At 36.7% G+C, this 13039-nt stretch overlaps 1 protein-coding gene across 1 annotated transcript; it reads right to left on the bottom strand.

The window, feature by feature from the left end:
* Window positions 1–684: 684 nt before the first annotated feature.
* Window positions 685–9040, bottom strand: LOC128022780 (vascular endothelial growth factor D-like). Its single transcript, XM_052610571.1, has 7 exons — window positions 8263–9040; window positions 3996–4194; window positions 3684–3874; window positions 2690–2823; window positions 2169–2272; window positions 1843–1963; window positions 685–1267 (listed from the first exon to the last, which is right to left on the bottom strand). Exons 1-6 carry the CDS (start codon window positions 8377–8379, stop codon window positions 1866–1868), a joined length of 843 nt encoding a protein of 280 aa, XP_052466531.1. The 5' UTR covers window positions 8380–9040; the 3' UTR covers window positions 685–1267; window positions 1843–1865.
* Between the last annotated feature and the right edge of the window lie 3999 nt (window positions 9041–13039).

The raw sequence follows: 13039 nt of genomic DNA, 5'->3' as shown, positions 1-13039 counted from the left end.
TATGTGGAAAGTAGTTCATTTCAGGAAACGACTCCCATTCTGTGCAAAAAGTTTTTGTCCACAAACGCACAATTTCACAGCATTTCTACTCAGACTTTTGATATACTATATAATCAGGGCTGGGGAGATTGAATCTTCTCAGGCAAGCTACTAATAATTTGAAACAATAAGTAAACAAGAGTAAAAAAAAAAAAGACAAACCAACATTTAACTAAATATAATTTAATCTAATAATTAGCATATTAAATATCAGCATATTACTTTGTATATTGCTACAAAAAAAGTATTATTTTTTTTAAATTAAATTAAATGTATTCATTTAGCAGAAACTTTTATCCAGAGCTACTTACAGTGCATTCAGGCTATCAATTTTTACCTATCTTGTGTTCCCGGGGAATCTAACCCCCAACCTTGCACTTGATAGCGAAGTGCTCTACCAATTAAGCTACAGGAACACAGTAAAAAAAAAAGAAAGAAAAAAAAAAGTGAGTTGAAAGAACACTCTGATATGGTTTTATGGGCTTACACAGCCTTATACAGGAAACCATTCTTTGACATAAATTATGAAATGTCTTTGCAACATACCAAGAACTCAATGTTTCCTCTTTTAAAATATGTGAACCTTTCATACGCTACATTAAAATGGATTTTGTAGTCCTTGAAAATATCACAATCAAAGGCATATTAAATTAACCTTTTTATTATTATTATTTGAACAGCTTTCATCTACAGTACATCATTTTTTTTCATCATGGGCAGCATGCTCAGTGGTGAAAACATCATCTAAAACAGAGGCCTGGGCATTTTCTCAAAGAATGTCAAGTAATGAAGTATTCTGTACACCATCCCACATGTACTGTAGTCCTCTTGCGCCATGGAAACATGACGTGGATGGAATCCATATTAGCCCAATAGGGACTAATTTGACAAATTATAATTTATCCTTAAATATATACCTGTTTAAAATATAAACTATATATAAGAAATTCCACAGACATTCTTCAGGGTGAAACGTTGTCTTCAGTGCAAAAGAGACATTTACTCAGATATCATTTTTCATGTGTTCAGACAGGAAAAGCAGCGTTGTTTTTATATTTAGGACGCTGCCATGTTACTGATGAGATGTGAGAATAAATGTTAATAAAAGTATTTTTATTTGATATAAATAGAGAGATAAATAAATTAAATGGTGTTTTGCAGCCTCAGCACTTGGCAAATCCAGGAGATTGTCAGGGCGTTGTGTTCATTATTGTTTTCTCTCTTGCAGCTGTAAAAAAATAAATAAATAAAAAAATTATAAAAAAATATAATATATATATATATATATATATATATATATATATATATATATATATATATATATATATATATATATATATATATATATATATATATATATATATATATATATGAATGAAAGTGTCATTGTTCAGATGGGAAGTAGCTCAAACAGGCCTCCATAATTTAATATTCAGCATGAATCTGGATAACATTCAAATCTTATTCGCTCATGAATTTACAAGAAGTCAGGCATTATCACATAATAAATCTTGAAAGGGTGATCAGACCCTGACATGGAGTGGCATATTACGCAGCTAAATAAATAAATACATGCTTAAATAAATGGATGTGAAACATTGATTTGCTCTGAAATTGTTTTATAATTGTATCTGTATATAATGTAAAACAGCAAAACGAAAACCTCAACAATATTACAGTAGGCCTAAAATTATTTCTGAAGTCCTCTGCGATAGAAGAAAAAAAAAAAAAAAACACAGAAAATATTATGTCCTCACATTTTTCTATTCAACAGTGTGAAAGGAATATGAAAAATGTTCCAACCTCAGAAGATTTGTTGAATCGTTTCACGTATGGTGTAATCTGTGTGTCCGTACTTTTGGAATACATTCACATCGCTCTACATCAATCTCACAGTCCTCCTCCCTGACTGTAGACGGAGGATCTAGTTAAAAAAAAAAATGCTGCAGATGCAATAACTGTGCAAAAAATATAAATCGTGTTGTTTTGTGTGCACCTTGATGGATCTATTCTGAATGAACATTCATGCAAAATAGTAATTATCATAAATACAATGTAAACAAGGCATCAGTGCATTAGGCCAGAACAGGAAGTGGCAATACGTGAGCTGAAATAAATTACCCACTGACCTTGTTTACTGGAGGGGTACGTCACACATCGCTCCGCCATCCAGTCCCATATTAAACCTCTGTTGCATAGCCTCTTGTCTTCTGGCTTACGTGTAGGAGAGCAACTGCATACACGTACAAACATATTATTATGCCAACGAGCACTCAAACTCCTACATATGGCTGCCACTCAGCAATGCTCAGTCTGTAATTTCTCCAAGAGCAACATTGTTGTATCAACAGTGGATATCACAGCATGGCACTGGAAAAACAACGGTTGGGTCTAATATATTTTGCGGAGCGATGAACCACAAGAAATACCCAGCCAATTTTAGTCAAAATGCACTGCACTCAGTGTTAGAGCAGAGGAATACTGATTGTTTCATTGTTAGCTTTATTCAGCTCTGTTTGTAATCAAGCTGGCATTTTCTAAAACTATTAACTGGAGAACCATCAGCTGTTCGTGAATATTACATTGTATATCTAATAATTGATGTCAAGGTTGCACCAAGTTTTCACACTAACCTATTTCTTTTACTAACCTCTTCTTGTGCTTCTCACGAACATGTCTGCGAATCAGCGTATGTTCCTGGCACGTGCACTCAGTGTGATTGGCAATTTTCACCAGCACAGGCTCCGGTCCAGATTTATACGGAGCCAGACTCACACTCAAAACCTGGGAAGAAAAGGGCGACTTTTAGAAACAGTCAAATTAGGGCTGCACGATTATGACAAAAATTGTCAATTGACGTAATTGTTGATTATTCCCTTGTAAGTGTAATTGCAATTATTAATTACAATTAAATTGATAATGTTAACACCTTTGTTTGAAGCAACTGCATGCCATGCCATTTACATGAAAATTAACAATTAACATTTATTACTTTTCTATAGTATTAAGCCTCAAATGTCAACTATAAATTGGATTGGTTTCTTTTTTTAACAATTAAAAAAAATTAAATATGCATGGTATTATAATGTTATACTAAAACTAAAATTAAAACACAATAATAATAATAATAAAAAAAACTTAAGAAAACAAATCTTAAGCATGCAGAACAACATAAGTGGACTTTGAATGATTAAATGCTGCTTTGAAGGATTATGTAATTATGGCATCCATAATTGTAATCGCGATTAGAAACTTGATTAATTGTGCAGCCCTAGGTCAAATGTAACAGTATGTATACATAAACACATTAAAGGGAGAGTTTAGCCAAAAATAATAATTCTGTCATTGTTTGCTCACCCTAATGAGAAATTGTAAAGAATGACACTGGTGGCACTTTTCCAATTGATTATAATCAACATGAACCAAGGCTTTAAAGCTGGCTTCAAAAGTGTCATTTATGAGGGTAAATAAGTAAATTATATTTTAATATTTCATGGTGAACTATCCCTTTAAGACTAGAATTTGTTTAATTATATATTGAATGAATTGCACATCATTTTTATATAAATGAGCAAGTAGAAACAAATTGTATTGGACTTGTTTTTTTTTTGTAATACCCACGCAATGCAATGAGTAGTGCTCACAGTTTTATTGATATAAGTCACGCTTGTATTACGGCAGGTAACTCCCTCTTTGTTGCAGCAGCCGCCACACCTGAAGACAGAGACACACGGGGGCTTAAAGAACACAGCCGTACTGGTGCCCAGCTCTTTAGCCACATCTAGACACGTCTCTCTGGGCATACACTGTGTTTTCTGCCATTCGTCATCAATATCTGCGGGGGAAAAAAACATTTAGGTACTTTTTAGGTATACTTCTTAGGTACTTTTTAGGTACACACATCTGTGTACTTAGACAGCACATGTTCCCAGATGTGTCTGCATGAAGGTATCAACCTTTTAGCATCTCTGGGCTGAATGATGTGGCAGCATAGCGTGTTGACCTGCGGTTCTCAAGCGGAGTGGGATATTCGAAGTGCTTCAGCTTGAGTCTGCATCTCCACAGCTTCCAGTCCGGGTATTCGGTCAACATCATAAGCTCATCCAGACTCCCAGCTTCCCTTAGTTCCTGTTCCCACCTCTCCTGGTTTATGTCCTATGGGGGAAAAAATCAGCAAAAAGTATGGAACAACAGAACTGTTCGATAAATGAAGGGACAAAACAAATGAATGCCCTAATTCTACACAAATTAGGAACACCTTCTTTCCCAACTTCACAACCCCCAACTTTACAACCCACTACAAAGGCTTGCATCATACAAACTTCCTGCTTTCTGTGAGGTATGTGAAGTCTTGCCATGATAAAAGGCTAACTAGCAGGAGTTAACAGCCATTACATTACAAGATAGATATAGTTATGTGAGAGCACATATATTTATAGCTACTAGTGGTTGGCTACAACTTTTTAAAAGGAAAAAATCTAAGCGCACATTTAAAGGAGCATTTTCTTTCTATCCACTAGAGGGAAGTAGTGATGATGTTGGATTTTCTCAGCATTTTTTGGCCATGTATAGAATTGGTATTACACAAGGGAAAGAATAGGCAGTGTGTTGCATCAGACCTCACATAGATCCTTCGTTTTACAACTTCAATATAATCCACAGAGTGTTCCCTCACAACTTGCTGAAAAGGTATATTAAATTTGCAACCTTCAGTGTGGGTGAATGGAGTCTTAAAGCAAAGCTGCTGACTGGACTGTTGCACACAGTAAGACTTTGTGAGGCCTAAGTGCCGGAATCTCTAGAACTTGTCTAGTGCTTTGTTTTGAGTCTAGGCTTGTTGTCAGGTCATAAAGTTCAATTTTTTTACCAGCTTGTATAGCCAAACACGTGGAACACCCTCTGGCAGAGGCCTACTCTGAAGTAAACAAATGGAACACATGCTCTATTAGCTCAGTATGGACCACCTGTTTAGAAGCTCAGTGAAGACACAGATCCCAGGGATTGGAGTTTGGGATGTGTGCCACCAACATGAACAGAACATCGTGGCTGTTTTCCAAAGCATGGATTGAATAACTTGTAAGTGCCTGGTAACAGCTGAAGAATAACCTTCATAAAGTCTCCAGTGGGCACTCTTTCAGTGGCCAATATCAATATTGATAGTAAATAATGGTCAATATAATGCCAATATGATGTGCATTACATGGCTGTCTCAGGAATATATTCGGGGAAGTCGTGGCCTAGTGGTTAGAGAGTTTGACTCCTAACCCTAGGGTTGTGGGATTCTGGTGCCCTTGAGCAAGGCATTAAACCCCCAACTGGCTGCCCACTGCTCTGTGTGTGTGCACTTTGGATGGGTTAAATGCAGAGCACAAATTCTGAGTATGGGTCACCATAGTTGGCTGAATGTCAAACACTTTATATGTTTCTTACTGGTCAGTTGTAGCATTTCCCGGTCTGATGTTTCCAAATATTCTCTGAGAATATCAGTCTGCTCATCTGGTTACTTCTATTATCTCTGGTGTAACAATGCAGATTTGCTTGCTCAATCACTCAAACACAACGGATGACATCTTGTGACTCATTTATTAACTTAAGTGAAAATTACCTAAGAAAACATCAGTATTGTTTCATTATTACTGTAATATTGTTACAGCTTTCATCTTGCTGCCAGGCAGATTTTATACTGTTTTAATAAAAGTGAGAAATTATGTTCAGATATTATATTTCAAAACAAAGCAATATGTCATGTCCACATATTTATTTATTTTGTAAGTAGCCAAGTAATAATGGTGATGATGTACAGTCGCATTAGGGCTACATACTGTAACCTAATACAATTGAATGTTAGCATGTGTGCATAAATACTAAAAACAAATTTTCTTAGCATTTTCTTAAATGTAACCTAAAATATATATATTTTATGTTATTACATCAACCAACTTATATTAATCAGCTAAGGATAGATCCTGGCCAGCTTGGAGTGCATTTCCCAAAAGCATTGCCAGTATTAGTTGCCAGTTCTTCTGAACTCTATTGGATTGAACTTGAGATCAATGATACTTTTGGGATATGCACCCCTGTTCAGCACATTAGTCTGTCACAGGTTAACCCTTAATTACAGAAAAGCAAGTGTAGAGTAGATCACTCAAATGCGATTTGCTTAACTAGTTGGAGTGCACATACAAACTGTCAAATTCTGCCACCTTTCAATCAATACCAAGTGAGTTATAGAATATTGAGGTATTTAAGCAGACAAAAACCAGCACTGGCTTTGTTTTGAATGTTTACTACACACCGGGTGTGTCCCAAAAAGTGCAAATTAAAAAAAGAGCAACAGCGGCCAAAATACTTCAAATCATGCTTTTATATGAGACAGGAAAGCCACAAAACAGGCGGGAAGTAAAACAGACGAGACAGGGACGGAGAGGGCTGGCACGCGATATGGAAGTCATCACCAGAGAAGTCCAGCATCCTGCTGTTGTGTAGTGACATGATCTTCTGAGATCCCTTCAGTATGCTGGGGTGGAGCCGTCTGCTTTCACTTACCAGTGCAAGCAATGCAACAACAAACAGAAATAGCGAGAGAATGAGGAGGGGTTTAAAAGAAAGTTAGAGTAGGAGTTACAACTGTTCAAAATGAATGAAGTGGAGGCCCTTAACCAGGAAGAAGAAATGAGATGGATGAGAAAATTGAGAGGTTGAACATACATTAAATTCTACAATGCTTCAGGCTGCGCTCAGATACCAAGCTACATGCCACACACACACATATGCTCACACAGCTTCTTTATGGAGTGTATCTGTGAAAACAAATAGGATATCATGCTATTTCGCCACTGCTTGTAACCTATAACCCTTCTTACATAACCTACCATTGATATACACACAGAGATGAATGGTGATAACAGCTTGTCTTTGGAAATTCTCATTAATAGTCCATCGAACACTGCAATTCTGAACATTGTCCTTTAACTTCAACCTCACTTCCCACAGTAACATACAGGGAAATGATCGAATTTGCTATTTTGCAACCTTAAAGGGGAAATGAAGCAGTCAGTCAAGTTTGCATTATTTTGGAAAAACGCCACCATCTTGCAGTAGACTACCCACGGCGTGTGACGTCACAGGGTTGGTTCGCTCCGATGGCCAGTGTAGTAATGTAAGCAGTTCTTTACATTTTGAACACACTCTCGTTTGAAAACAATTAATGAATTACATTGTACTGTTTACATCATGTTGCACCTGGCATTATGAAAACAATGTTTGGGAGACAATGATCAAAACTTACCATATGGACAGTTTGATGTTGAATATTCAAACAAATCATAGTGAAACCCAAATTATTTGTATGTTAAAATAACATTTGTTATTTCAAAATGTAAAGAAATGTGTATATTACTGCACTGGCCATTGGAGGGAACCAACCCCATGATGTCACACTCAGTGGTACTGCAAGATGGCAGCACCCTTGATCCAAAAGCTATAACGAAACATCATTTTTTTTTCTTTTAAATGCTTACTGTACATTAATCACATTGGTAATATATTTCTTCATCAAAGTGGAAATCACTTTTACCACTTTACTAAATAATGTTAACTTAACTGATTGCTTCACTTCCACTTTAAGGCCCTATCCGGCCCTGCTGAGCTTGCAACAGGTCCGTGGTCAGTGAGTCAGCACAAAATGATGTTAAATCCTCTTGTAACAGCCACGTTAAAGACGTAGTTCAAACATAAATAAAAACATAAAAAACTATTATTTTGAAAAATTTATTTTAGACCCAACTGGCTTTCATTGTATGGACAAAAACATTCTTCATAATATCTTTTTATGTTGCTCAGAAGAAAAAATCATACAGTTTTGACATTAGGGTGAGCGAACTTTTAAAATAAAGGTTGTTTTATTGCATCTATGGTTCCATGAAGAATATTTAACATCCATGGAAACTTTCTATTCCACAAAAGGTTCTTTAGTGGATAAAGGTTTCTTAGATTTTTTATGTTTTAAGAACTAAGAAAAAGGTTATTTTACATGGACAGACTTTGCTTATACCTCATTATAACATTCGAAAACCTATAAAAAGGAAACTATAAAACTATAAAAACTAAATAAAAAATATTTTCAACTAAACCATTCAAATTTGGCTGTGAACAAAGAAAATGTCCTAAAGGTTTTGGCTGCAAGTGGTGTTCTTCATGTCTGCTGAGGTCCGCCATACTTACTCTCTGGGGTCTGTAGGTATCCACGGCCAGCATCAATCTGACATACAGGAGTAACAACATGTGAAGTCCAGCACAGTTCTGTGTCTTCATTCTGCTACTTGCTCTCCAGGGCACCATCCAGCGATTTAGCAGCAAGAGAGGCCAGTCTGTGTATATACTAACAAATGCTCACAAATCACGAAGCAGGTTTCTCAAACAGGACCACACAGGCACACCAATAAAGACCTGTCACATCGAGCTTTCCAGAGCCAAATGGGCTCTCCTCTTTAAAAAAAAATAAATAAATAAGAGGAGGAGAAAGAGATATCAATCTGTGCTGGTCTACTCTGGGCTTCTCAGTCTTTTCCTCTTTTCTGCGATTCTCTCTGATCAGGACAACCTCTTAATGCCGTCATCCGTCTTGGACTGGCCAGATTTGGCCCAGTGTCTCTACAGATCCGGATGTGTCTAACTAAATGTATGTTTGCAAAATCCGCCACGGGCTCACATCCAGTCTTCTTCAGCTTCCAGTGCGTGCAAGGCTGTCTGGGAGGCGTGCATGTCTGTCCCGTTACTGTGTGCTCCGGTCCCACTCTGCTGTCACCACGTTTCCTGCTTGCTGACTTCCAGACTCATTTGCTCACACACAGGAACATGTGGTTTTAAATGTGATCCAGACCTCTACAGAGGGCAAGGAGTGAAAGAGGGGGAGGAGGAGGAGGAGGAGGAGGAGGAGGGAAAGAAAGAAAAGGAGGAGGGAAGGGGAATGGAGGGATGAATGGAGGAGAGAGAGAGAATCCAGCCAATATTCCACTTAAATGCAACAAAGTGGCAGGATGAAAAAGGATTGGAGCAAAGCCGGCATGCCCTTTCTCTCGTTCTGTGTGTGTGTGTGTGTGTGTGTGCTTCACTCTCAGGCAGATTTAACAATGAGCTTGTAATACGAGTTGAGAATTAAAGGGAGCTTTAATGCAGCATAATGGGTTGTGAGTGCCGTCTTCTGCAACCACACTCTAAAAGCTCGATCCGATCATCTGAATGCTTTTACTTTAAAAGCTTAAAAAAATATCTATTATCAGCAGTTAAAAGAATCTATTACCTTATTGTTTGTGTAGATTCTAAACATGGTCACTTTTATAAAATGTGGATGAATTGTGTGGTCACATGTAGATCTAAAATGGTTAGGGTTAAAGGGATAGTTCACCCAAAATTTCTGTCATTTATTACACACACTCATGTCCTTCCAAACCCATAAGACCTTCATTCATCTTTGGAACACAAATTAAGATATTTCTGATGAAATCTGAGAGCTGATGGTCTTACAGGTTTGGAACAACATGAGGATGAGTAATTAATGACAGAAATGTAATTTTTTGGGGAACTATCCCTTTAATGTAGAAGAACACAGTACGTGACACAGATATTTAATAAAATGAAAATCATGTTGTAATCAGATACAATGTGAACCGGCAGAGCCTAATACAAAATAAAAATAGGAATAAATGGAGTCACATAAAAGGTCTTTAAAAGAAAGAGGCTACATAGAGTTGAAGTAATGTTTTACCTTTGTACACTCAGAAATACACCAGAAATAATGTTAATAACATTTGGCATTAAATATTTGTACACTTAAAGGGATAGTTCACCAAAAAAAAAAAAAATTAATCTTCGGAACATAAATTAAAATATTTTTACAAGGGTAGTACCACAGTCAAGGCACAGAACGTAGTAAAAACATCGTTTAAATGGTCCATGTGACATCAATGGTTCTACCATAATTTTACAAAGGTACGAGAATAATTTTTGTGCACGTAGAAAACAATTTCAACAATTCTTCTCTTTTTTCAACAATTCTTTAAAAAAAAAGAGTAAACCATTATAACTTACCATGCTGAACTGCAGTTTCATAAATGGGTTCACCAAAAATTAATACAAAGTGAGACTCTTCAGCCGCCTGGAAATAATAATAAAGGGAATAAACAGACTGAATTAACAGTAAAATTCATACAAAAACAAACAGAATAGCTTCCTAGGAACAGTAGAATAATAAATACTTTGTTTTCCACTCTGACGCAAAACCACTGTGTGGTGTGGCTCAGTTGTCTGCAGATCATCGTCTGGGCCTGAGGAAAATACAAACAGCCAGAATAAATTACACAGTCCTACACAAATGATGTTATAAAACTAGATATACACCATCAATCATTTTACATAACTAGACCTGGCTCACAATACAAAGCTACTTCAAGGTTGTTGAAGACCAGATACCCCACAAACCAGATTAAATGAGGAAAAAATGTCAACAAGAGATATGTTTTGTGGGACAAAGATGGTCCCACATAGTATCCCACCCACGCAGATGATAGTGTTTCAAAAAGTCTGCTTCTCAACTTTTGCTCTATTTTATACTAATTGTATTAAAGAGAACAATGGAAAAACTAGATTCACTCCCTTAAAGACACAGGTGGAGTATTTAATGAATGTATGTCCTACAACCTGGAAATCATCTAAATCAACCTGATAAATCAACATATCAAACACTGCTTTGGCAATCTCATTTCTCAATGTGAGGGTTTAGAGTTGCCGTTGGCACAAGATCATAAGAATAGTTTAAATGTCTGTCAGACGTCCAAGAGAGAGAGAGAGAGGAAGTGATAATAATCATAAAGCACCTGCTCGGATTTCAAGGACGGAAATCTGCTAGCGAATTTGCCTGAGGAAGACATCGTTTTTTTTAGATGGTCTTCATTTGAACTCACCAGTGCATAAAGAACCTGCACGGGTGTAGATGAAAGCTGTTGATAAATGATAAAAAAAAGGGGTTAATGAAGCTAAACTGGGCAACTTTTAGACATTGAGACTACTGTCAAAAGTGACTCATTTTAAATGAATCAATCCTATGTTAATGTACAATGGAACCACAGTCTGAGACCTCACTAAAAACATCAGGTTCCCCAGTTATGTTTTATAGTCACACATTTTAGGAAAATAAAGACTCAAAATGTTTCGCCTTAACAAGGGAAAATGCCATTTAAACCATGTATTTAATGTCTGTAAATAAATGTGGATTTAATGGAAAACTTGACCTAACATGAGGGAAAACTCAAAGTGCATCTGATAATCATTTTTTACCTTCAGGAAAAAGCTTCACATGCTTTGCACCTGACCTCAGCACAAAGCAGAGGTACATGGTCGGAGTTCTCGGTTAAATCTTTGACTGGCAACAGAAAAGGCATGTAAATACCACGAAATAGTCTTGAAAAAATTATGTTTTACAGCAGAAGACTACTGTGACAACAACAGTTATATTCCTTATTCATAACATATCCATTTTTACCAGATTTCATTATTGCTACAAGACAAAAAAACAAGAGAAATTGTTCAATACTGTTTAAATCATGAGCTCGAACGGATGTAAAAACATTGTGTGTGAGTTCCAGTGCATATCTGGTTTCAGTGAGCCCAACATTTTGGCTGACTCACATTTAACTTCAACGCTGCGTTCTCCCCTCTGCTCTAGAAAAAACCTCCATAACCACATTTTACATTTCAGATATTTTACTAAAACCACTTCCAATAAAACCTGCTCTTAATTTCCTGCTGTTGTGTGAGAGATAGGACAGAGGATGCCCTTGCAGCAGCAATTAGTGTGATGGACTCCAGTATCAGATTGTAAATCGGACGTTATGATTGGCTGGAACATTTATAAAGAAGTCGGCCGTTTATATCAAACATTCAATTATAGCTGCTCACCGTGACTCTTTATTTTGTATTTCCTGTAAATCACAGCCTGGAAAGAGACAGACAGAAGCCTGGGTAAGTCATAATGTATTGATAAATGGATGAACAAATGATCATGTTTGCGAAATTACAGACGATAAACAGATGTGAGTGACACATACCGACTCCTTTTTTCACTCAGTGGTTTAGAATATTTATGAGGAGCATGTATTTTATCACCTGATAATCATGCAGGAATTTTGGCTTTGAAAATTCAGCTTTGCTGTCTCTGGATTAAATTGCAATACAGAAGAATATATAAGAATAGGCCTATATAAAAATAGAAAAGTTATTCTAAATTGTTACAATATTTCCCAGTGTTACTTTTTACTGTATTTTGATCAAATAAATGGAGCCGTGGTGAGCATAATAGACTTTTATCTGAATTAATCAAACTTCTGACCAGTATTATATAAATCTTTGCTGGGTTTGGGAATTGTTTGCTCTTTAGCTCCTGGTACTGAAGCTTCACCATTTTATCTGCACTTTTCCAGTTCACCCAAAGCTGAAGGCCATGAATCTGTCCATATGACACAAGCATCTCAGATATTACCCCACGACCTGCCGTCATCCACTAACACGACAGAAAACAAAAATTATGTTTTATTCTATATTATTCCTAATGGTAGACCTATCTGTTAGTATTTGCCAATGAACAGACTAACTTCTTGTTTCAGGAACTTTGTGCACTGGTTAATGCCATCTGCATGCTGAGCATGAGAGATCTTTATGAGCTTTTATTTCAGTGTTAAAATGAAACCCTCCAGTTTTACAACAACAGCTTAATAAGCCTAATGGAGCACTTTTCCTTCACCTTTTCCTTTTTCATTCTCACTCAGTGGAAATTTCCACTCGTTCTGATGTTTAGCAGGCCCTCTCAGGGAGCCACTGTGCATTAGATGGTTTGAGTTATAGAGTGAAACACTCAGCAGCTTTTCCCTTCTATGTGCTACTGGTATTTTCAGGGAGTCCCCGAGTGTTTGATGGTTAGGCTTTAGCCCCGGTAGCTAGAGGTTAG

This window comes from Carassius gibelio, chromosome A11 (assembly GCF_023724105.1).
Source record: "Carassius gibelio isolate Cgi1373 ecotype wild population from Czech Republic chromosome A11, carGib1.2-hapl.c, whole genome shotgun sequence".
In the NCBI taxonomy this organism is placed as follows: Eukaryota; Metazoa; Chordata; class Actinopteri; order Cypriniformes; family Cyprinidae; genus Carassius; species Carassius gibelio.
This window is presented reverse-complemented; position numbering and strand designations above follow the sequence as displayed.

Coding starts and splice junctions, on each gene's coding strand:
- LOC128022780 (XM_052610571.1), bottom strand. CDS start 8,379: ATGGTGCCCTGGAGAGCAAGTAGCAGAATGAAGACACAGAACTGTGCT. Junction 2,824..3,683: donor TGACTTATATCAATAAAACT/GTGAGCACTACT, acceptor TTTTCTTCCCAG/GTTTTGAGTGTGAGTCTGGC. Junction 2,273..2,689: donor CGTGAGAAGCACAAGAAGAG/GTTAGTAAAAGA, acceptor ACGTGTATGCAG/TTGCTCTCCTACACGTAAGC.